The sequence below is a fragment of the Salvelinus fontinalis genome, chromosome 8, assembly GCF_029448725.1.
Source record: "Salvelinus fontinalis isolate EN_2023a chromosome 8, ASM2944872v1, whole genome shotgun sequence".
In the NCBI taxonomy this organism is placed as follows: domain Eukaryota; kingdom Metazoa; phylum Chordata; class Actinopteri; order Salmoniformes; family Salmonidae; genus Salvelinus; species Salvelinus fontinalis.
In genome coordinates this window covers 28,591,499-28,617,768 of record NC_074672.1, presented here as the reverse complement: position 1 = coordinate 28,617,768, position 26,270 = coordinate 28,591,499, and the positions used below count along the sequence as shown (strand labels likewise).

Genomic DNA, 26,270 nt, shown 5'->3' with positions numbered 1-26,270 from the left:
GTCTGTGGAACTTGTTCAGTTTATGTCTCAGTTGAATCTTGTTTTGTTCATACAAAAATGTTAAGTTTGCTGAAAATAAATGTAGTTGACAGTGAGAGGACGTTTCTTTTTTTGCTGAGTTTATTTGCAATTGTGGTCATGTTAGTGTGCCGCTGCTAAATGCATATAGGGGAAACACTGTGTGTGTGTGTGTCCTCTCTGTGAAGTGTTGCTCCAGCCTGTTTAATCAGGCTGCTGAATAGTCAGCAGTAATTACCCATATAGGCCAACGCCCTAACCATGGCATCCTACATTAGTATGCAGACACCACAGTGTGAACAGATTACACACATGCAAATACTGTACACACACTGTTACCATGCAAATGTACATGCACCACACTGTGAATATGCAAATGATGAACACCCCCCCCCATGAGATTAATGGAGGGGTTGAATAAAGGAGGGATGAGGGGACAGATAGAAGGTAGATTAAAGGAGAGGTGGAGTACATCAGAGTAGTGATCGGATAGAGTGAGGGAGTGCTGGAGAAGATTAGAAGCATGGAGGGATACGAGCAGCAGATTTGAGAGAGGTGGAATGGAGGGAGGGAGTGGTGGAGAAGTAGAGTTGATATGTGAGAGGAGTGGAGGGAGGAGTAGAAGGGAGAGGGGAGGGAGTGGTGGAGAAGTAGAGTTGATATGTGAGAGGAGTGGAGGGAGGAGGAGAAGGGAGAGGGGAGGGAGTGGTGGAGAAGTAGAGTTGATATGTGAGAGGAGTGGAGGGAGGAGTAGAAGAGAGAGGGGAGGGAGTGGTGGAGAAGTAGAGTTGATATGTGAGAGGAGTGGAGGGAGGAGGAGAAGGGAGAGGGGAGGGAGTGGTGGAGAAGTAGAGTTGATATGTGAGAGGAGTGGAGGGAGGAGTAGAAGGGAGAGGGGAGGGAGTGGTGGAGAAGTAGAGTTGATATGTGAGAGGAGTGGAGGGAGGAGGAGAAGGGAGAGGGGAGGGAGTGGTGGAGAAGTAGAGTTGATATGTGAGAGGAGTGGAGGGAGGAGTAGAAGAGAGAGGGGAGGGAGTGGTGGAGAAGTAGAGTTGATATGTGAGATGAGTGGAGGGAGGAGTAGAAGGGAGAGGGGAGGGAGTGGTGGAGAAGTAGAGTTGATATGTGAGAGGAGTGGAGAGAGGAGTAGAAGAGAGAGGGGAGGGAGTGGTGGAGAAGTAGAGTTGATATGTGAGAGGAGTGGAGGGAGGGGGAGAAGGGAGAGGGGGGAGTGGTGGAGTGCTATAATAGCAGTGTAAGGAAGAGGGGAGATGGGGAGGGAAGGATGGAGAGATGGGGGAGGGAGGGATGGAGAGATGGGGGGGGAGGGAGGGATGGAGAGATGGGAGAGGGAGGGATGGAGACTCAAGCATGTTTAACCCTTTATTCCCTGGTTTATAAGATTTCTAATCTGGGTAGGGTGGCTGTGGCTGCACTCTGCCGTTCTCACTGCTAATATATATACACACACATATATATACAGTGGCAAGAAAAAGTATGTGAACCCTTTTGAAATACCTGGATTTCTGCATAAATTGGTCATAAAATTTGATCTGATCTTCATCTAGGTCACAACAATAGACAAACAGTCTGCTTAAACTAATAACACACAAACAATTATACGTTTTCATTTATTGAACACACCGTGTGAACAATCACAGTGCATGTTGGGAAAAGTATGTGAACCCTTGGATTTAATAACTGGTTGACCCTCCTATGGCAGCAATAACCTCAAGCAAATGTTTTCTGTAGTTGAGGATCTGACCTGCACAACGGTCAGGAGGAATTTTGGACCATTCCTCTTTACAAAACTGTTTCAGTTCAGCAATATTCTTGGGATGTCTGGTGTGAACTGCTCTCTTGAGGTCATGCCACAGCATCTCAATCGGGTTGAGGTCAGGACTCTGACTGGGCCACTCCAGAAGGGGTATTTTCTTCTGTTGAAGCCATTCTGATGTTGATTTACTTCTGTGTTTTAGGTCGTTGTCCTTTTGCATCACCCAACTTCTGTTGAGCTTCAATTGGCGGACAGATAGCCTAACATTCTCCTGCAAAATGTATTGGTAAACTTGTGAATTAATTTTTCTGTCGATGATAGCAAGCTGTCCAGGCCCTGAGGCAGCAATGCAACCCCAAACCATGAAGCTCCCTCCACCATACTTTACAGTTGGAATGAGGTTTTGATGTTGGTGTGCTGTGCCTGTTTTTCTCCACACAGTGTTGTGTTCCCTCCAAGCAACTCAACTTCAGTTTAATCTGTCCACAGAATATTTTGCCAGTAGCGCTGTGGAACATCCAGATGCTCTTTTACAAACTTCAGATGTGCAGCAATGTTTTTTTTGGACAGCAGTGGCTTCTTCCGTGGTGTCCTCCCATGAACACCATTCTTGTTTAGTGTTTTATGTATCGTAGACTCGTCAGAGATGTTAGCATGTTCCAGAGATGTCTGTAAGTCTTTAGCTGACACTAGGATTCTTCTTAACCTCATTGAGCATTCTGCACTGTGCTCTTGCAGTCATCTTTGCAGGACAGCCACTCCTAGGGAGAGTAGCAACAGTGCTGAACTTTCTCCACTTACAGACAATTTGTCTTACCGTGGACTGATGAACATCAAGACTTTTAGAGATACTTTTGTAACCCTTTCCAGCTTTATCCAAGTCAACATTTCTTAGTCTTGGGTCTTCTGAGATCTCTTTTGTTCAAGGCATGGTTCACATCAGGCAATGCTTCTTGTGAATAGCAAACTCACATTTTGTGAGTGTTTTTATAGGGCAAGGCAGCTCTAACCAACATCTCGTTTCATTGATTGGACTCCAGGTTAGCTGACTCCTGACTCCAGGTTAGCTGACTCCTGACTCCAGGTTAGCTGACTCCTGACTCCAGGTTAGCTGACTCCTGACTCCAGGTTAGCTGACTCCTGACTCCAGGTTAGCTGACTCCTGACTCCAGGTTAGCTGACTCCTGACTCCAGGTTAGCTGACTCCTGACTCCAGGTTAGCTGACTCCTGACTCCAGGTTAGCTTTTGAAGAAGTCATTAACCGAGGAGTTCGCATACTTTCCCAACCTACACTGTGAATGTTTAAATGATGTATTCAATACAGACAAGACAAATACATTCATGTGTGTTATTAGTTTAAGCAGACTGTGTTTGTCTGTTGTTGTGACTTTGATGAAGATCAGATCAAATTTGATGACCAATTTATGCAGAAATCTAGGTAATTCCAAATGGTTCACATACTTTTTCTTGCCACTATATATACATATATATATAGTACCAGCTTCCCTGCTCCTGAAGTAACGCATGTCAAGTACATTGGTCAAGAACACTACAGTGTGGATGTGTGTGTGTTTGCCTGCGTTTGTGTGTGTATGTGCGCGTGCATGTGTACGTCCTTTGTGAGGTTGTTTTGGGGTCCACAGCTGGTCCTTCCTCTTTGGTCATTGGCATTGAGAATTGCCACATCTCTGCTCTCTGGGGAGGATGTGAGGATGTCCTGGTCAACCTTCCCCCACATGTTTGCTCACTGGCAAATACCCCCGGCATATAACAGCACTTAAGATGTTATTGGTAGACTCTGTCTCTGTGTCAAACATCATATGACTGTCATTGGTCCACTCGGTCTTTGTGTCAAAGAGCACTTGACTGTCATTGGTCCACTTCACTGTATCTGTGTTAAGGTTGGCAAGACAATGAAAATACCCTCCTTACTCCAATTGAAGGTTAATTTGACCATAATTAGTTAAATCAAACTGTATGTTTGTGAGCATACTGTGATTGGTACTCCTTCCCTCACAGACAGTGTGCAGGCTGCAGACTATAATAACATTCTTAGATAGAGAGTGAATGTTGGTGTGTTCTGTCTTTTGCTGCCACTCCCTGTGAGCGTAAGTGTGTGTGTATGAGAGACTGTGTAAGAGGAAATGGAGAGTGTGTGTTCTGTTTCTCCCTGCCACTCCCTGAGTATATGAGTGTGTGTTCTGTTGATCCTTGCCACTCCCTGAGTGTATATGAGTGTGTGTTCTGTTGATCCTTGCCACTCCCTGAGTGTATATGAGTGTGTGTTCTGTTTCTCCCTGCCACTCCCTGAGTGTATATGAGTGTGTGTTCTGTTTCTCCCTGCCACTCCCTGAGTGTATATGAGTGTGTGTTCTGTTTCTCCCTGCCACTCCCTGAGTGTATATGAGTGTGTGTTCTGTTTCTCCCTGCCACTCCCTGAGTGTATATGAGTGTGTGTTCTGTTTCTCCCTGCCACTCCCTGAGTGTATATGAGTGTGTGTTCTGTTTCTCCCTGCCACTCCCTGAGTGTATATGAGTGTGTGTTCTGTTTCTCCCTGCCACTCCCTGAGTGTATATGAGTGTGTGTTCTGTTTCTCCCTGCCACTCACTGAGTGTATATGAGTGTGTGTTCTGTTTCTCCTTGCCACTCCCTGAGTGTATATGAGTGTGTGTTCTGTTTCTCCTTGCCACTCACTGAGTGTATATGAGTGTGTGTTCTGTTTCTCCTTGCCACTCCCTGAGTGTATATGAGTGTGTGTTCTGTTTCTCCTTGCCACTCCCTGAGTGTATATGAGTGTGTGTTCTGTTTCTCCCTGCCACTCCCTGAGTGTATATGAGTGTGTGTTCTGTTTCTCCCTGCCACTCCCTGAGTGTATATGAGTGTGTGTTCTGTTTCTCCTTGCCACTCCCTGAGTGTATATGAGTGTGTGTTCTGTTTCTCCCTGCCACTCCCTGAGTGTATATGAGTGTGTGTTCTGTTTCTCCCTGCCACTCCCTGAGTGTATATGAGTGTGTGTTCTGTTTCTCCCTGCCACTCCCTGAGTGTATATGAGTGTGTGTTCTGTTTCTCCCTGCCACTCCCTGAGTGTATATGAGTGTGTGTTCTGTTGATCCTTGCCACTCCCTGAGTGTATATGAGTGTGTGTTCTGTTTCTCCCTGCCACTCCCTGAGTGTATATGAGTGTGTGTTCTGTTTCTCCTTGCCACTCACTGAGTGTATATGAGTGTGTGTTCTGTTTCTCCTTGCCACTCACTGAGTGTATATGAGTGTGTGTTCTGTTTCTCCTTGCCACTCCCTGAGTGTATATGAGTGTGTGTTCTGTTTCTCCTTGCCACTCCCTGAGTGTATATGAGTGTGTGTTCTGTTTCTCCCTGCCACTCCCTGAGTGTATATGAGTGTGTGTTCTGTTTCTCCCTGCCACTCCCTGAGTGTATATGAGTGTGTGTTCTGTTTCTCCCTGCCACTCCCTGAGTGTATATGAGTGTGTGTTCTGTTTCTCCCTGCCACTCCCTGAGTGTATATGAGTGTGTGTTCTGTTTCTCCTTGCCACTCCCTGAGTGTATATGAGTGTGTGTTCTGTTTCTCCCTCCCACTCCCTGACTGTATATGAGTGTGTGTCCTGTTTCTCCTTGCCACTCACTGAGTGTATATGAGTGTGTGTTCTGTTTCTCCTTGCCACTCCCTGACTGTATATGAGTGTGTGTTCTGTTTCTCCTTGCCACTCCCTGAGTGTATATGAGTGTGTGTTCTGTTTCTCCTTGCCACTCACTGAGTGTATATGAGTGTGTGTTCTGTTTCTCCTTGCCACTCCCTGACTGTATATGAGTGTGTGTTCTGTTTCTCCTTGCCACTCACTGAGTGTATATGAGTGTGTGTTCTGTTTCTCCTTGCCACTCCCTGAGTGTATATGAGTGTGTGTTCTGTTTCTCCTTGCCACTCCCTGAGTGTATATGAGTGTGTGTTCTGTTTCTCCTTGCCACTCCCTGACTGTATATGAGTGTGTGTTCTGTTTCTCCTTGCCACTCCCTGAGTGTATATGAGTGTGTGTTCTGTTTCTCCTTGCCACTCACTGAGTGTATATGAGTGTGTGTTCTGTTTCTCCTTGCCACTCCCTGAGTGTATATGAGTGTGTGTGTATTTGATGAATAATAGATTAGGATATAGATTGCTGAGCTCAGCTCTGCAGCTCTGGTCCACTGACCCAGTTAACACACAGGAGAGCACACACACATACACACACACAGTAACCATCGTCTGACCTGTCATGCACTGCCTTGTCCGCCAGTCCACCTATCAGATTCCAGCCTACCATGATCTCACACACATCCTCCTATCAGAGAGCGTCATTTTAGTCTCTAAGGCCCCTCCTTATCCTAGCCCCAATATCCTTCAGGATGGGAATATATGAAGGGACCGAATAGGTGTAAGTAATATTGAAGATCAATCTCCTCTTTCTTCAATCTTGCAAGTACAGTATATGCACTTAGTCTGGCCCACAACGATCCTATTGAATGTATTGTTCTAATGTAATTCTATGGCCTCGCCCAGTATGCTAGCCTTGGTTCCAATTGCTATTGCCGTCAATCATCCATCCCCGTCTTACCATTCCTGTCCTTTCATCTCTTGTCTTTTCCTCTCGCCTTACCCACTCACACATGTGTCTTTATGTAATGTCTCAATACAGTTATGTAAAGGGATTTAGATGTGTGTTAGATCTGACACAGGTGGAACAATAATGGAAGAATGTAATAAAGAAAGAGGAATGTTGACAGGAAATAGCTTTGGTCAGGGACACAGACCTGGCTACTCAGACCAAAGGCATTCTAGAATGGGCTCTAAGGCAGATGGTCCCAGAGGGTCTGTATACGTGTGTGTCAGGAGAGATGGAACTGAAAACAGTCTTTCCCAGAGATGGTATGCATTGCTGTTGGAATAGCACCACCTAGTGGTCACCAATGCATCCCTCAACTCCCTCTGTCTCTACATTTTTTATTTAACCTTTATTTAAGTAGGCAAGTCAGTTAAGAACAAATTCTTATTTACAATGATAGCCTAGGAACAGTGGGTTAACTGCCTTGCTCAGGGGCAGAACGACAGATTTTTACCTTGTCAGCTCGGGGATTCAATCTAGCTCGGGGATTCGATCTTCTCTGCTTCTGTCTCTTCTTCTCTCTCAATCCCCTTCCCTTCTCCCTCTGTCTATTCTTCTCTCTCTATCCCTCCCCTCCCCTTCTCCCTCTGTCTATTCTTCTCTCTCTCTCTCTATCCCCTCCCCTTCTCCCTCTGTCTATTCTTCTCTCTCTCTCTATCCCCTCCCCTTCTCCCCCTCTGTCTCTTCTTCTCTCTCTACCCCTCCCCTTCTCCCTCTCTCTCTTTTTCTCTCTCTACCCCTCCCCTTCACCCCATTCCGTCTCTTATTCTCTCTCTACCCCTCCCCTTCACCCCATTCTGTCTCTTATTCTCTCTCTACCCCTCCCCTTCCCCCCATTCTGTCTCTTATTCTCTCTTTACCCCTCCCATTCACCCCCTTCTGTCTCTTATTTTCTCTCTACCCCTCCCTTTCACCCTATTCTGTCTCTTATTCTATCTATCCCTCCCCTTCACCCCATTCTGTCTCTTATTCTCTCTCTACCCCTCCCCTTCACCCCATTATGTCTCTTATTCTCTCTCTACCCCTCCCCTTCACCCCATTCTGTCTCTTATTCTCTCTCTACCACTCCCCTTCACCCCATTCTGTCTCTTATTCTCTCTCTACCCCTCCCCTTCACCCCATTCTGTCTCTTCTTCTCTCTACCCCTCCCCTTCACCCCATTCTGTCTCTTCTTCTCTCTCTACCCCTCCCCTTCACCCCATTCTGTCTCTTCTTCTCTCTCTACCTCTCCCCTTCACCCCATTCTGTCTCTTCTTCTCTCTCTACCCCCTCACCTTCTCCCCCTCTGTCTTTCTCTCCTTTTTTTCTCTCTCTCACACACACACTTTTTTTTTCATGATCTATGAAGTAAACCAAAACCCAGCTTTATGCACTGGTACCCAAAATGACCCAGCTGCTACAGTACACACCAGTCAGTCCTCCTGACCTACCATTTGGGAAGCCCTGTGCTAGATTTCTACACTTACATTACCTCTCCAATGGTAGCCTGCAGTACTGTACAGTATCATACAGAGGGCGCTCTAGACTCACTCTGCACCCTGTCTCAAGTGTCCTGGCTTAGCTTGTGGCCCAGTTCACACTGTAACTGGTTGCACTGGTCAGAACTGGACTGGCTGAATCCTCCCTCCAAACCCTCCCTACAGCTCACCTACCAGGGCTAATGAAGAGAGGCCACCTGGGTCAAGATTGGAGCACAAGTCGGCCATCAGGACCAGGAGAGAGGTGTTTGGGGGACTGATCAAACCGTGTAGGGACTAAAGGTTTTTACAGATTGTCCTAGTCTCTGTGTCTTCCTGCCCAAGAATAGGCTGGCAGGGTGTTGCGGCCAACACACTTCCCCTGCTATACACTGTATTGTACATGGCCAGCAAGGCATTATGGGATAGCGACCCCTCTGTATCCGTGTTGCATAATCAGGATGAGACGGGTTTAAACAGGTGTAAACGGGTGTAAACAGGACCGGGTCAGGTAAATACTGACCATAACCACGAGACACACACATTTGTTTTACTATCCTTTGATTCCCTTTCAAAATCCTATATTCCCTAACCCTATATAAACCTAACACTAACTTTAACCCCAAACCTAACTCCTCAATCTCAAATTCTAACCCTAACACTAAACCTAACTCCTCAATCTCAAATTCTAACCCTAACACTAAACCTAACTCCTCAATCTCAAATTCTAACCCTAATTCTAACCCTAACACTAAACCTAACTCCTAAGCTTAAAATAACCTTTATCCTTGTGGGGGACTGGCGAAATGTCTCCACTTGTCTGAATTTTCCTTGTCTTACCATCCTTTTGAAGAGAAAAACACACACACACGTATGAGCATGCATAACCACACACTCAACAGGACACCTTAACTCATACACATGAGCTGTATGTACAGGACTACTGACATATACCCATACTATAGGAAACACACAAAATCACCCCCTTGCGACCGCCACTGTAATCTGTGACAAGATGTGTCTCTTTAGCACACCGTAGGTAAACCTGTATGAAATTCCCTATTGGTGAGTTGAGTCAGGGTCACTATGTTCTAATCTACCACACCCAACTGCACCGAGGCACAGTGGCTAGGCCCAAAACCATTGCTAGATACAATCTGTGCTCTACTATGTTCACATCTTCATACCAGCTGCTCAGAGCCTCCTTTATGGATCCAGTTTGTCATAGTGGGCATTGAAAACGTATTATTCACTTCAGAAGGTCGCGCCTATTCAATTCCATATCACCCGCCAGAGAATGGGACTGAGCAGTAAGCCTGTGTTTTCTTGTTGGTGGTGTTTCTCTGGTCTTGCTGTTTGGGTCGACCATTAGAACCATGGCTGCCCCTCGTCCTTCAGTCATAAAGCCTCTATTAATAATCTGCCCAGTGGTTTATGTAACTCCTAGCCAGCCCATTGATGGGAGATGAGGGGCTGGGGAGCCTGTTCTCAATGGGGAGGATATTGTTTGGATGGCCCTGAGATTGGGTCTCCTCTCCTAGGGGCTTGAGGACCAAACAAAGCTTTCACTCTTCTCCCTTTATGTAACCTCCAACACACACACACACATCCCAACAACTTATAACCTATCCACATGGTGGGGGGTTTATGGATCTCAGTCTACCTCTCACTCTTTTTTCTGATTGTTCTCCCTTTCCCTCACTCTCCCTCTCTTTCTCCCTATCCTTCTCTTTCATAGTTGTCCTCTATCTCCTCACTCCCTCCCTATCTCTATTTATTTTACATGTTCTTAATTTTTCATGTTCTTTCTGCACTTCTTTCTTTCTCCCTTCCTTCTTCTCAGTCCAGGGCCTGTAACTGTTCTGTCTGTGTTGTCCTTGGGTTTCTCTTTCTGGCATGTTCCACCCTGGCAGCTGTTCAGGACTTGCTTCTCTCTTTGGAATCAGAATGAGGAAGATGATCATTGTAGGTTGTGGTTGTGTTTCCTGGCTGAGGGCAGTCCTCTGGATTTCACATGCCCCAGAGCCTTCTATTCTGGAAAACATAACCTTGTACTCTGGAATCCAGAGCATCTGCTAAATGCTGGAAGCATCCTCTGTGTCATGACACTGTGGTGATATTATAGCCTGTGACAAATACATTTGGCTTCCTTTTCCAAATGAATGAAATCCAAATGAGTATCCAACCTAAATCAGTCAGATGATTTCATGTTTTGCTCTGGTCTATTCAAATATTATTCTAGCTCAGCTTGTCTTAACACATACATTTTCATTCACTATGTGTGTGTGTCCAAATGGGTCAATGTTGTGGCTGCTGGATAAATATCCCAAAAGCCCATTAAATGAGACAGGGCTAAGGCTTATGGGAACAATGGCTAGCTATAGAATTAGGTTTTGTTTCTCCCTGGCCTGACAAACACACACACCTACAACCTGTCGACAAAACAGTCCATTAAACACAGCTCTGTGTTTAGGGGGTAATTCTACTGTAGCAGAATGATGCTGACTCAGATTTAACACTTTAACATGTATGCAAACAAAAACCAATGATTGCTAAGTTAAACCAACTACACAAGCACAGGGACCACTTTTAACAATTTCTGCTGAAAGTTTACAAAGACACATTTACTTGAAAAAAAAAAAATGGTAACAGAATGACGACACAAACAGTACAAACACAAAGTCATTCTGTTACCAAACTTTGCATCTGCACTGTTCTTCATGTGTTCCCTACCATCCCACTGTAAGTCCCTATTGGTTTGTGGCAGTAAACTCTCTTTGTCAGCAGTATCTGTATCTCATTGTCCCAGTCCGGCTCCGGGTTGACATTAACCAAATACACAGATCTAGGATCAGATTTCCCTCCCCCAATCTCAACCTTATCTGTTCAGGGGGAATTATATCTGATTCTGTGTCAATGGTTAGGGGAAACTTCACCCACTCCCATTCATGCAGCACCTGAGGGAGGTGTCCCATAGTGACTGCTTCAGGAGCACTGACGCTATACGCTTCACCGAGGTGACATAGCTACTCTGCCATTTATGGTAGTGCCACCAAGGAATGTCACTAAAGAATGTCCTGTCTTGTGGATTATCTTTTGAATGCCTTTGGCTTGTTTTACAGAATGACTAAATAATTCCTGAGTCACTCAAAAGACTTGGATATTCCCTGGGTTACATTGATTGCTGCTCAAGTAGCTAGGTCTCCTAAGAGACAGACCTGGGACTGCAACGGCACTCAATTCAGCGGTGGAGAATGTGATGTCAGCTCTGAAAGCATCTGGAGACCAGTTAGGTCAGTCAGACTCCGGAACTGGTCTTTCACTGAGTGATGGATTGACACATATTAATGAGAAAAGACTAGAAAGCATTTCTGTTAGGATGTTTGTTTGATTGTTCTGTATCACGTGTATGTGATCACGTTCCTCATTGTCTTTTCATATTGTGTGTGTGTGTGGGGTGGGGGCTTAAAATACCCGTAAGTCCCCACAAGGATATTAAAAACAAGAAAAAGTATGCCTTGTGGGAACATTTCCCACATCCCGATGAGGACAAAGGCCATTTTAAGCTTGGGGGTTAGGTTTAGGGTTAGTGTTAGAATTAGAATTAAGGTTAGGGTAAGGGGTTAGGTTTAGGTTTAGCGTTAGTGTTAGAATTAAGGTTAGGGTAAGGGGTTAGGTTTAGGGTTAGTGTTAGAATTAGAATTAAGGTTAGGGTAAGAGGTTTAGGGTTTGGGTTAAGGTTAGGGTTAGGGTTAGGGTAAGGGTTAGGTTTAGGGTTTGGGTTAGGGTTAGGTTTATGTTAGGTGTTAGGGAAATGAGGAATTTTAATGGAAATACATTTTAGGTCCCCACGAGGATAGAAGAACATAACTAGGTGTGTGTGTGTGTGTGTGTGTGTGTGTGTGTGTGTGTGTGTGTGTGTGTGTGTGTGTGTGTGTGTGTGTGTGTGTGTGTGTGTGTGTGTGTGTGTGTGTGTGTGTGTGTGTGTGTGTGTGTGTGTGTGTGTGTGTGTGTGGGTGGGTGGGTGGGTGGGTGGGTGGGTGGGTGGTTGCGTGCGTGCGTGTGTGTGTTTGCGGGCGTAAGTATGTGTTTATGTATGTTTAAGTAGGCCTTTTGTACCAGGCCAGCTCACCTTGTTTGACTGAGGAGATAACACCTGTTCTGTAATGATGTTGAACAGCACTTGGGCAATTCCACGGTAACGGAATTATGATTTCAGATTTTTCCCTTTCAAGTGTATTCCAACCAAAAACCATTGATTTCAAAGTTATAACAAACCATACAACTCTATGCACTTGAACTACTTTGAAAATTTTACACAGGACATTTCACAAAAACACATTTATGGGAAGAACTGTGCAGATACAAAGTTTGGTCCTCCTCAGTTTTTTATGCGACCACGTTTTACAAAAACTCCTAAATACCTGCTCAAAATTAAGATTCAAAGATGTCGGTAGAAAGAATGGGGTGTGACATGACACCTTGAGTTTAAAAAAAAATATTTTGGTTATTGAACTACAGTATGTGAAGTGGATTTACATTCGGTAATGGAATTACGGTAACGGAATTACATCATGGATCCCTGATCTGTACTAAGCAGAAATGCATAATTATGAATATCATTCTGTTCATGGCGATTTATCCTAAATAGATACACAAAGGTAGAAATATGCAATATACTTATTTTGCATATTTGGGTATTATTCTACATACTGGCTATTACTGTAATGAGCTTCGCCCCAAACAAGACCACATTTGGTTGGTTTGGTCCAGAACAAATCTGAAACAATCATAGACATCTATGTTTCATAAGTTTGAACATCACAGTAAACCACAGTAGAGTACAGTAGAGTAAGTAAGGTAAAGTAGATATGTTCAGTAGAGTATAATACAGTACATTATACTGTACTCTACTCTAATATGTCCTACTCCACTTTTCTGACTTTTCTTTACTCTACTTTTGTGACTGTTGTCACACCCTTGCTTTGACCACCAGATGACAGAAAGAGAAAGAGAACAGTTATGAGCTGAACATAACAGTATGCCAGTGGAAGGGAGGACAGTAGCAGGTGACCCAACTGTGGTTTGGGATGACTATGGTTTCCCATTGTAGCCAATTTAACTGCAGTAATTTTCTGTAATTCCGTTATCGATTTGGTTACAGAGTTTTAATTACTTAATAATTCATAAACAAATCTGATATCAGTTAAAACACTACAACTATTTGGTAGGTCTACCTTTACTTTTTAGTTCTGTGAACTTTCCTTATCCTCCCTCATCCTCCCTTAAGAAATTAGAAAATATCTTAAGTATATGTGGGTTTTTGGTAATGGAATTACAAGGCACAAGGCAACATTTCTTAAATTTACAGAAGGCAAATAGTTTCTCCAAAACGAAGTATAAGTGTTGATATTAGTTGGCAGGGGTCTTCCACATTTATTGTGTTTTGATTTATTTCTAATACCTGTTAAGACTTTTTCTGGTAGGTGTTGTCTAAGACCCCTTTTCCATCTGTTTGACCAGAAATCAAAGCATTTGCTTATTCCACATTTTTAGGTTGGAAAATTGTTGAAAAATGTATATGCCTTAATAAAAAAGTAAAACAAATAAACTCTTAGCTTTCATTTGACACCCAATTTGACATGCTCCTATAAACTTCACATGTTGGTGCTCATGGGTCCTTTTACATGGAAATGCACCACTTCAGAGGCAAGAATGAATGGTCGTCGTTGACAGTGGATAGCAGATAAAGAGAATATTGCTTTAGTTATGGGTAGTTTGACAATAGGCCTGTCTGTGTCTTTGGTAATAGTGCAGGGGTGTTGATTTATAAGCCTGCAGCAGCCATGTGCCCACTTTCATTCATTACACAACACACACACACACTCCCAGAACCCTCAGAATAACTGAGGCCTACTCTTATGTAAGCTGCCTTTCCCCTAAACTCTAGCCTCTCTCTCTCTCTGGGTGTGGGTCTCTCCATTCCCTCCCTTCCTCCCTCCCCACAGTCCCTCATTAAAGCCTTTTATTTATCCCCCTGCCCTCCCTTCTCCTTCTCTCTCCATCCTCCTCTCCCTCCCTCAATTCATTTCTGTACAGGGGCTCTTTGGCAGCCCCCCTCCTACTTTACCCCCCTACGTGCCCCGCTTCGCTTCTCCCCCTAATTGGTTGTGAGCAGTTGGTATACAAACACACACACACACACACATACACTTCTGCATTACGGTCTTGTTGGTCATATGACTGTATAATCTGAAAAGGGGTTTATGGTGTAGCTGTTTTTCAGCTAAAACTGATTCTGTTTCCTCAGATAGAAACCTAGTCAGCCTTAATCAAATGAACAACACTGGTTTTGTTTAGGACTGTGACATCATGTTTTCTACAGTATGTGGAATGTGGATGTGTGGTGAGTGACATCAGGCCCAGTGGCAGTAGCCAGTAGGAACAGAGATGAGATCATAGGCTTCTGATGCAAGGCTAATTGGGATTTTAGGCAGATGATTCGCTAAGAGATGTGTTAAAATGAAAGCAGGGCATTCTGACTGTGAGAGTTGATTGGCTGAGAGTTTAGTTTAATCAAAGCTCATTGGTCGTGGTATGCAGGCTATGTGAGGTAGTTGTTTTCAGTGTGCTTGCCGTCAGTGCTCATTGGCTGTGACATTGAAGCTGTGGAAGATAATTGGCTCAGGCTTGACAGTTTGTTTCTACCCTTATGAGATGTTTTCTCCATCAGATAGCCAACTGCGGAATTTCACTGGCCCATAAACTGTCAGAATAAAATACTTTCCCTCTTCCCTCTTCCCTGTTCGCTCGCTCCCTCTCTCGCTTCCCTCTCTCCCTCCCTCTTGTTCTTTCGCTCACACACACAGTGACAGCTCCTGGAGGGCTCTTTTCTCCTCCCTGCTCCCTCGATCCCCTCACATCCTTCCTCAGGGTCTGTCTTTCTCTCTTTTTCTCCCTCAGTAGATTTTACACCCTGTGGACTCTGTGAAAACTTAACCCTTCGTTCAAACTGCAGTCAACTCTTCCTTCGGTTAACCCTACGTTCAATCTTCTGTCAGTCCTTCCTTCAGTTAACCCTGCGTTCAAACTGCAGTCAACTTTATTCAGTTCAACTGTCACTTCTTGTCATTCCGAGCCTTCATCAGGACCACTCGACGCTGCGAGAAGTACTTGTTCTTCCAGGAGCGCTGTGCCCTTTGGTGTTGTGTCCGCTGAAGCATGTGTGTGTGTGCTCCATGGGCTTGGCGTTAGCTGGACTTCTCTCCTCTCTGTAGGGTGTGTGATCAGTGAAGCATGGATTCAGCAGAGCTACTGCTCTATCAGTCTCTCAGGCTGCCAACAGGACAGGCTGATAGCAGGACATGCTGATAGCAGGGTCTCCTAGGGCTGTGGACTCTGTGGTGACTGTGGTCTCTGGATTTCGGTCTCTGTCTGAAAGTGGGGTCTGGTGTTGGATGGGCTTGTTGAACAGTGGACTCTGCCTCAGTGGATCAGCCTTGATACATTCCTTTGGCTTCTACAGTGGTTATTCACAGACTTTGTCTAGTGGACCTTAGACCCTCTTTTTTATTCCCTGTGTGAAGTGGACTTTGTTCCAAGAGGACCAGTCAGTGAGTCTGTCCAATGTGATGAGAACACCCTTGGCATCATCCTCCTCCTGGCTGTGGCCATCTCCTATGGGCCAGACTGATACCTCCCTTCCCTCTGAGGTGTCAATGAGGCTGTGTGAGGCTCCATGCACCCCCCCATCATGGAGGTCATCTTCAACCTGATAACTGCTGACCCCTCTCCACCTCCTTCCCCCATAACCGTGAGTCTCCATCTGTATACAGCGTGTGCCTGTGTGTGTGTTCATCTATGTTGGACCTCACAGCATGTGCATGTACATCTCTAAATGTTGTCGTTCATTATATATGCATGTGTTCACATCCATGTGGGTATCCCTCCAAAAACAGCGTCTATGAGTGTTAATGTGTCTACAATGTGTCAAAATGTCCCTGCATTACATGAACCAGTACATACCCATGTTGAAATCCTAACAGCGCATTTGATTTAAAAGCTGTGAGTTGCGGTAAGAGACCAGAGGCCTGTACTGAGAGGCTTTGAGAGGACGTCATGGGGACTGAAAGCCTGTGTTGTGATGCCTGGGCTGGGAAAGCCATAACGTTTCAACAGGCTCCCAGTTTAGTTTAGTTTAGTCTTGTGTGTTTTTTTTCCTGTTGGAAGTGGACACAACAGGCTTTTCTCCCAGACCCTCTGAATTCCTCCACATAACAAAAGTTAGCTGCTGGCGAGCTTGGTGGGTGTGTGTGTGTAAATCACTGCATGCCCAGCGTCACACAGAGTTATGTAATTGTCCCTAGCTATTGAATGGACCTCATTGTTGTTCGATTGGAACCCCTTAAAGGCACAAAAAAACGGATTTCCATTAAAAACTGGCCTTCCTAAATATCAGAGCTGCTTAATTTGGCAGGGCTGGGTGGGAACTGAGACCATCAGGAAAGAAGAGCAGAGGAGGAAAAAGGGAAGAAAAGAGCAAGGAGAGTATACATTTGTAAGAAGAGCAGAAGAGGGATGAAGAGAGGAGAAGGGAAGAGAGGAGGAGAGTCATGAAGACTGGGGGACTGGAGAACAGGAGAGGAGAGGAGAGGCATTGGGAACTTGTGTTGATGAGTTTGGCTTGCACTGCTCCAGAGAGGGTAATTCCAGATCCTTAGCCCAATACAGTGTCTCTCAGTCTGCCAACTCATAGTGAGCTATGCAGTAAGAACTCCCTAGTCCTAGAATAGCCCTACACTGTAAGGTCTGCTGTGTACATTCTACTGCTAAATCATTTATTAAGATCATTTTGACATGGAACTCACAAGCTCTGATGTTCTAGCTAGGCTTAATTCAGGTGTCCTGAGGTCTTGGCACACTCACACACTCACTCTCACACACACACATCAGTCTTGTCACTCTAATCAGTCCTATCAGATCTGTGATCTCTCTGAGTCAAGAGTAGACCCACATTCACAGAACATGGACAAACTTTCCTTACCCTGTCAAGGTTTCATTGAATCTTATCAATTTTTGAGAAAGAAAGCCGATATGACAGAGGTTGAGTGAATACTGTTCTTGTGAATCCTTTGTGTCTCTGTAACTCTTTTGGGCTGTTTACCAGAACAGTTAGGAGGACGGAGTTTATTTGTTGTGTAGTGGTTGGTGTCATGACTGAGTGATCAAGTTTCAGCTGGATTAATCATACTGTAATTAAAGATGGGTTTCTATGGCAACCCATAGGATTATGTTCATTTCCCAGGGTTATCAGATGCAAACATGTTGAATGAAGAAGTGCCAGAATTTCTCATTAGCACACACGAACATATGGACATAAAAACGGCCAAATATGGGAAGCAAGGCTAAAGAACGTGGAAATGTAATGCGAGGTAATAACCACCTCTCAGTATAAAAGACCACAGGCCTCATTTATCAACCGTGCGTAGGCTCAAATCTGTGCTGAAACTATTTCCACGTGGATTTATCAATATGAATGTTTGCTTGAGAGTGTGCGTAAATTTACTGAAATCCATTACTTTGCGAAGGCACAGTGCCAAGTGGTGGAAAAGGGAACTGCTTGTCAAACGTACCTTAGTGAATGGGGAAATTATATGTTGAAATTGTAATAATAATTACAATAATATATATATTTTTTAAGTGATTTCATTATATTTCCATTGTGATTTCATGCAACATATCTTGACAGGTTATATCATTTAATTTGACCACTTCTGTGCATTTGTTACAATAATAATCCATATAAAGTGCAGTAATTTGTTAAATTAGAGGCACTTGTGAAAGTGAAACCATTGAAATGCTATAAAAGACTGAGATAATGGGAAATCAAATGGCTGATCTTGCTCTGTTGAAATATTTGGCATTTAACAGAGATGGTTGATCTTGCTCTGTTTTGGCAATTCACAGAGAGCCCGTTTTTAGAGACAGGTGGGACTTTTTTTTGTAGAAGGTACAGATTGGCTCATCAGATATCGTTTCCAAAACCAATCTTATAGGATTTTTTGCGAGGATTTAAGACCTACTTTAAAAAGGCACATGTCATTCCGATGCACATCCAAGTGCTATCAACCATCAGGTTTTTGGCAAAGGGCACTTTGATCGGCATCTCACAGCCCTCGATAAGCCAATGTTTTGGATGCAATCATCAGCAAAATGAACAGTTACATACAATTTCCAAACACCATCGCACAACAGGTTGAAGTCTAGTTTTTTTTGCCATTCATGGGTTCCCAAATACAAATGGAGCAATGATAGGTTATGTGATGCGCAAAAGACACTGCTGAATGTGGTGGTCAGGTGGAACGCACAACTCGTTCATCCTGCAGAACACCAATGATGGCCTATAGGCCTACAATCTTAGAAAAAAGGAGCTATCTAGAACCTTAAAGGGTTATTTGGCTGTCCCCATAGGATAACCATTTGAAGAACATTATTTAGTTCCAAGTAGAACACTTTAGGTTCCATGTAGAATCCTTTATGGTTCCATGCAGAACCCTTTCCACAGAGGGTTCTACCTGGAACTAAAAATAGTTCTACATGGAGCCAAAAAAAAGGTTACATGGAGCCAAAAAAAAGCTGAATAAAAAAATACAAAAAACAGAATTTTCTAAGAGTGTACAGGAGGGAGTTGTTGAGGATGGATGGCTTATTGGTGAGTGTTTCCTACTCATTTGAGGTATATTTACCATTGCTAAAGCAACTTGAATTCTTCTAATGGTCCTCTCTTTGTAGCTATGTTTGATTTTTACTGGTCAAGCCACAACTGAGCGAGCCAAATAAAACCTTTTGGTTGTATTCAATCTCTGACACCAGCACCTCTATTTAAGTCTCTGAAAAGTTTTTTTTCTTGGCTTTTTTTGGTTGCACCATTGTATTTCATGGTATGGTGTTGTATATTCCCACAGGCTTTAAAGGGATGATTTTGACCATATATGGTTAATTAGAGGTGTTTTGGACTTAAAATAGTCAAGGTTGTGGACAAGAACTGAGGCTGAGAACAATTATTATTTATCAATGGTTATCTCCTACTGGTGTGCGTATGATGCTTGTAGGATTGTTTAATAAATCACACTTTTTCATTGTGTACTAATGTTCTAAATTCCATTTGTAAGTAGTATTTTAGAATATGCAATATTGATAAATGAGGCCCCAGATGAGTAAATATCTGACATGGGGTGGATCTGGAGATGGACTCTCACGTCGGCATCTCTCTGTTGGCTGGGCTCCCCGCTTGTGCCATCAAACCCTTGGAACTTATCCAGAACGCCGCAGGTTGCCTGGTGTTCAACCTTCTTCAAGACCCTGGTGCTTGGCTACAGAGCAGCAAGGGGAACTGCCCCTCACTACCGTCAGGCTATGCTCAAACACTACATCCCAACCCGGGTACTCTGTTCTGCCACCTCTGGTCTCTTGGCCGCCCCACCCCTATGGGAGGTCAGCTTCCACTTCGCCTTGTCAAAGGTGTGATATGTGGTTGTCCCACCTAGTTATCTTTAGATGGAATGCACTAATTGTAAGTCACTCTGGATAAGAGCGTCTGCTAAGTGACTAAGATGTAAATGACCCAGAAGCCATTAGGGGTCTTTCCTGGTGTCCATCAGGCAGCTCAACCAGATACTAGTGAGATTAGTGTTCATCTGTGGGGCGGGGGTCCACCCAAACCTTCCCCCAGCCTCCCTAACAGGGTGTGCCTGTTTGTCCAGGGACTGGTTGGTTGTGTAACAGCTACTGATCCAGGCAAAGCCGGTTAGCACCCTAAGAAACCAAGACTGGTTTACCAAGATCCACCACAGGCCTGGGAAATGGCATAATCCTACACACACACACACACACACACACACACACACACACACACACACACACACACACACACACACACACACACACACACACACACACACACACACACACACACACACACACACACACACACACACACACACTTACAACACTAATGTTTATAAAACACACACCGCACGCGGTAGGACCACATACAGGTCAGGACCGTCTCTTACAGTAAGTGGTTCACTGGTGGGGTCATCCTCCTGTTATATAAGTAGTCCTGTCATCTTTCCTCTGCCCTCTCTCACCTCTCCTCTCATCACCACTTACTCTTCTCCTCTCTTTATTCCCCTTCTCAAACCTCCCCTATTACACTTATATACACAAAGACACCTTCCTATCAACATTTCTGATTCCGATCTGTGATGTGGTGGGTTCTGGGAGATTGAATTTAAGCATGTTTAGTTGAAGTCTAGATGTGTAGAGAAAGTGATTCAGGTGTAGATCTTGCATAATCATGTGAATGTGAAATCCTTGTTAAGCTATGGATATGAAGTTGGGTTTTCTTCTGTTATGTTTAGCACTGGGTTATGAGGCTTGAATAAATATCAGTTATGAAATTGTACTGCATATATATATTTAGAATAAACAGTATTACAGCATGACTTTGGCCAACTTTACACCTGGGCTTAAACTGTTTGGAATGTCAACATTGTTGACCTAGAATGAAGCCACAAGACTAGTCTATATATCTCTCTCTCTCTCTCTCTCTCTCTCTCTCTCTCTCTCTCTCTCTCTCTCTCTCTCTCCTCTCTATTTAGCAGTCAGGTCATTGAGTGTGCGTGTGGGTTTGAGTAATTAACAGAGTTTTACCTTAGTTACTGTACAATGTTTCATTTCCACTGAGAGCCTAGGGGAATCCTGTGTTCTCTCCTTGGGTTTCCCTCACAATCTCACATGCAGCGAAGGTACAATGATCTTCTGGGGTCACCTTACTGTATGCTCTGATAAGTGTGATACATGCACTAAACTTGAGCCTGCAGATGGCCAGAGACATTACACACTCTTAGAAAAAAGGTGCTTTCAAGAACCTTAAAGGGTTCTTTGGCTGTCCCCATAAGTGAACCCTTTGAAAACCCTTTTTGTTTGCAGGTACAACCCTTTCGGGTTCCATGTAGAACCCCTTTTACAGAGGGTTCTACATGGAACCAAACAGGGTTCTATCTGGAACCCAAAAGGGTTCTTCTACGGGGACAGCGGAAGAACCCTTTTGGAACCCTTTTTTCTAAGCGTGCAGATAATGCACGTGAAATGGGGAACTGCAATTCACTTAGATTTTTGCACTTACCCACTTACTGGTATGTGCACTGATAAGGAATCGACTTATTTACATTTACATTTAATTCATTTAGCAGACGCTCTTATCCAGAGCGACTTACAAATTGGACTTATGGCTGACAAGTTAGTTAGGCCAGGGGTACAGGGAATAAATAGGTCCAATGTATGACACACATACTCTATATCACACCATATCATGTACAGTATATCATATTGGAACCTATGATGCAGTCAGGGATAAAATTTGCACTATAATCTGAACTGTATGTGCTGTGTGCATGTGTACTGTATACAGACAGAGATATACTCCGTCTAGGTGTAAACAGTAAGGTGTGCTCGTCACAGTTGTATTGAGTTTGGAGTGAGTATATTTTCTCAGTGGCCAAGTACATCTATCTAGCTCTCTCTTTCTCTTTTTCACTCTCTTTCTCTCTCTCCCTTCCTTCCGCTCTCTGAGGAGATGTTGGCTCAGACTCGGATCATATCTAAATGACTGAACTTCACACTCCAGATTAGTTTCATAACCTTTTACCCCTAGCTTCTGTGGATCAGATGGAACACTGTAACCATGGTAATGTGTTCTGAGTTGGTGTGGATCTCTAGGGCATTTGGAGGAATCTGCTTTTATAAAGCCCTTATTAGAGTCTGTCCTCCCTTCTAGCTCATAAATTGTTTATCAAGATAAAATGTAGGTCATACTCCGATAGAGGAGATGGGCATTATGGAATAATGACAGATTATCATGCTCCTCTTGCTGGTGTGTGTGTGTGTGTGTGTGTGTGTGTGTGTGTGTGTGTGTGTGTGTGTGTGTGTGTGTGTGTGTGTGTGTGTGTGTGTGTTTGTGTATGTGTGTGTGTGTGTGTGTGTGTGTGTGTGTGTGTGTGTGAGAGAGAGAGAGAGCCCCGTGCGTTCTTGCATCTGTACCACCTATATAGTTTTGCTTAGTGTGCATTTTTGGCCAGGTTTATGGGAGTGGATGGATTACTCCTGTGCCAGTCTGTGAGTGTCTCTGAGCTCCTCCTTATCACAGGGAAGCTTGTATCACTGCGTTGCTTTGCAGGGAACTCTAGGTTCACTGTGGTCAGGTGACTCAACCATTGCTTGGCCTCGCTCCTTTATATATCTCAGAGTTAGCGGCCAGATTGTTATTTTAGAGGGCCGTTTCCAAGGCCACAATTAACCCGTGTCATCATGTCTTTGATCTCACTTCTGCAGTTAAAGATATGTAGCCTAGTCTTATCATTGATGGCGCACTAGTAGCCTATTGTATGGGGGGGGGGGGGGGGGGGCGGGGTACTGAGAGGTATATGATAAGCTTGGGCCTCGTGATCATATTCCAGGTGGCTGAGAATGATGAGTGGAGTAGTTGTTGAGATGCAGCAGTGACCATGATGTAGCGTCAATAGTGTTCATAATGGATATTGGACAAACGGATGATCTAGATAAAGGCCTATGGTTTCTCAACAGAACACATCAAGTAAGTATATGCGTTATTGTAACCTTGACTTGTAAAATTCCCCTACCCAGGTCACTTGTCAACGTCTAACAACAAGTAGATATGTGGTGTTAAATGTAACATTCGATGACATTGCTGCCCTACTCTACGCACACGGCAGAAAAGCGTTCTCTGATTTATATCCTTGTCAGTCGGTGGCGTGACTCAATTGGGACTTTTCACTTCAGCTCAGGGCCGGCTCCAGGCATAAGCGACAATAAGCTTAGGAACTCAGTCGGTGTCTCAACTTACAGTTGAGAGTTAGAATAGTAGAATACACAAGGTGCAAGTTCAAAATGTGGTTGTGCATCAGCAGTTTTTCTCTTGTTTTGTCAGTCACTGACAATCACTCAATTAGCCATGTCAGCTAACAATTTTTACATTGGTAAGTTAGTCTAGCCAGTTATCTAAACTTGTAGTAATCATGGCCGAATACTGAGCGGGCACACATGGCATGTGCCCAGGGGCCTTGACCTCCAGGGGGCTCTCATTGATTTTGTAAGTCACTCTCACTCAGATATCATTAACATGGCATAAGTCATTGCAAAATGGTTAGAATTAGCTTTAAAACTGAGAAATTGAAAAATTGCCCCATGGTAGAATTTCTGTCCTCCTAATTTTTATTTTATTTATTTATTTTACCGTTATTTTACCAGGTAAGTTGACTGAGAACACATTCTCATTTGCAGCAACGACCTGGGGAGTAGTTACAGGGGAGAGGAGGGGGATGAATGAGCCAATTGTAAACTGGGGATTATTAGGTGACCATGATGGTTTGAGGGCCAGATTGGGAATTTAGCCAGGACACCGGGGTTAACACCCCTACTCTTACGATAAGTGCCATGGGATCTTTAATGACCTCAGAGAGTCAGGACACCCGTTTAACGTCCCATCCGAAAGACGGCACCCTACACAGGGCAGTGTCCCCAATCACTGCCCTGGGGCATTGGGATATTTTTTAGACCAGAGGAAAGAGTGCCTCCTACTGGCCCTCCAACACCACTTCCAGCAGCATCTGGTCTCCCATCCAGGGACCGACCAGGACCAACCCTGCTTAGCTTCAGAAGCAAGCCAGCAGTGGTATGCTTGTTTTCTTCTTGGGCCATTAAGTACTCATCATAAGATTTATAAATGGTTTAGTTACCTATCTGAGTAATCACGACATAGAGGCTGCTGAAGGCCTATGGCAGGGATCATCAACTAGATTCAGCTGCGGGTTTATTTTTTCTTGGCCTGGGGGCCAGCAAATCATTTGTAGACTGCCGATTGACTGCAAGAAGCCCAAACAGATATAATATTTGACTAAAACAAAATTATTTCAAATCTTGCTTACATTTGTATATAATCACATATATCTTTCACTATTATGTGTGGGAAAACTTTGGAACAGATTTCCTAAATGGAAATCACTTGGAGCTGATTTGCTGGTGTTTTTTATGACCAACTATTATTATTATAATTATTATTTCCAGAAAACTTGGGGGGACAAATAAAATCCTTGCCAGTTAGGGAACCATGACCATGACAGTATAGGCTCAGTGAGACTGATCCTCTGACACATCACAGTTCAGCTGTCATGAGTCGCTTCCAATTCCCACCACTAGTGATTCATGGTAGCCGTAACATCTGTTAAAACGAAAAATGCACTTGGCATCTGAAATGCACCCGATCAAAGGCATGGGCATCAACGTCACTCCACAGGGGGCTTCTTCACACTTTGTTGTTGTGTGTGTGTGTGTGGGGGGGGGCGGGGGGGGTGCGGCATATCTGAAGATGTCAGCCTGGTTGAGCTTGCCCCGCTGACACCTCTCTTCAGCGGCAGCTTGGCACAGAGAGAGAGGCAGAAGAGTGACAGGCAGAGATTTGATACAATCTCATTTCCACACCCAGCCATGTGTGCATTGTTCTGCCTTCTGCACTCTGTTGGTCAGTTTCTCCTCCTCTGAGTTAATGACTGTTATCTACTGTTTTCAGAATGGAATGATTAAACCCAGATTAAGTTGGGTTTTTATATAAATAGTTATAACACCAGGGGTTTGTTTCTGTAAATGGCTACATGTAAAGGTCAAAAAGTTTTTGAACAGGTCAGATTTGATTTTCCTTTCACCCTTTGTTGGAGAACATCCTATGTTCCATTTTTTTTCTGAGAAACCATTTACATTGTGCAAGTGTTGTCTTTGCCCTTGAGATTGAGCAATCAATATTTCACAAACTGATGTTGAGGATATGATTAATATTCTAATGTGACAGTGAAAAGGAGAATCTTGAGAAAGAAACGAATATTGAAGCTAAACTGGGATACTGTGTTCAAATGAGGAATGCATTTCTTCCCCCTCATAGCCATTCATATGTATCTTGAGACATAAAATCCTTTTATTCAACTCAAACATTTAAAAAAAAATCTCTCTATGCAGCTGAATTTATCAAGTTGCTTAATATAAATAAACATGAACAATCGATCTATGTCGCTGACTAAAGTACTGTTTTGAACACTATCATCGGGACACGAGTGGTTAATGGTTTTAATGGTTGACGTTTGAGCACCTCTTGCACTTGGCTCGAGGCGGGATTGGAGGATGATGTCACCTCTGTCGCGCGGCGGGGAGGGAAGGGAAGGAGAGTGGGAGGAGCGTCGGGGAGAGGAGGATAGCCAGTTTCAGGTACACTTCAACTTTCACAAGTTTTGAGTGTTGTGTAGTGAGAAACCGGCAAAGCCTCGGAGCGGGATACATTGGGATTTTATAAAGGAAGCTGCTGGACAGATGAAAACTGACTACGGGAATAAGGGAAAATGCATTGGGAACAAGTACTCCGATTGACAAATGACAAGGTGAGATAGATTAGATTGTGGTTTCGATGTCCCTTGTCCTTTTAAACGTAGCCTATCAGGTGTCTTGGTTTCAGTAGACTGCGCATTATAGTTTCGTAAAGGTGTCTCAAACACCGGAAGCTGTGGTTACAGTGTGGTGCCTGTGCTCAATTAGTCATATTTGTGCAGGCAGGTGAGCAACTGGCCGGTTTTGTATGTCCCAACTTCGACGTGCATATACTTCCCAGTAAGCAAAATGAAGTTCAAAATACGTATTTTAGACGTATTTTCTAGACGTTGACATCACGTACATTTCAGGTGTTAAGTGAAAGGCTTGAAGACGTATTTTCTAGATGTCGAAAATACTTATTTTCAGGACATCGAAAATATGTCTTATACACACATTAACAAAATACATCTTAAATGAATGTTGAAAATTGTTATTTTCAGTACATCGAAAATACGTACTTTCCGGACATCGAAGCGACCTCTTATATGGACTTTGATAAGACGTCTTATACAGATATTGAAAATACGTCTTATTAGAACTTTGAAAATACAATTTTTTGGGATGTTGAAAATATGCATTTTTCAGTCATTGATTGAAATTTGAACTGCACATACATTCTGAATTAAGTAATCATTCAATCACAATAATATAGAAATGACTAGCCAACTGTACATAGCGTCTTAATATCTATTATTGCACCCATCTGACATTTGCACTTATGTTACAGAATACTTCACCTACAATAACATTCTCAGTAACGGTTACAGATTTTTTAAATTATCTTGCTATGACTATGATATATTGTTGTTTATTTACCTTAGTTGAATGCACTGACTGTCAGTCGCTCTGGATAAGAGTGTCTCCAGAATGAC

At 43.7% G+C, this 26,270-nt stretch overlaps 1 protein-coding gene across 10 annotated transcripts in view; it reads left to right on the top strand.

The window, feature by feature from the left end:
- LOC129861029 (transmembrane and coiled-coil domains protein 1-like) overlaps positions 1-26,270 on the top strand; it is a 97,184-nt gene that overhangs the window by 55,909 nt on the left and 15,005 nt on the right. Inside the window, exon 1 of one of the 10 annotated variants that reach the window (XM_055932067.1) lies at positions 14,625-15,718. The exons of 8 other annotated variants lie outside the window; for them this stretch is intronic. In XM_055932067.1, the coding sequence (XP_055788042.1) occupies positions 15,644-15,718 (75 nt within the window). In that variant the 5' untranslated portion in view covers positions 14,625-15,643. Of the gene's footprint in view, positions 1-14,624; positions 15,719-25,246; positions 25,410-26,270 lie in introns of those variants that run through there. One more of the 10 variants, XM_055932068.1, reaches the window with a different exon arrangement.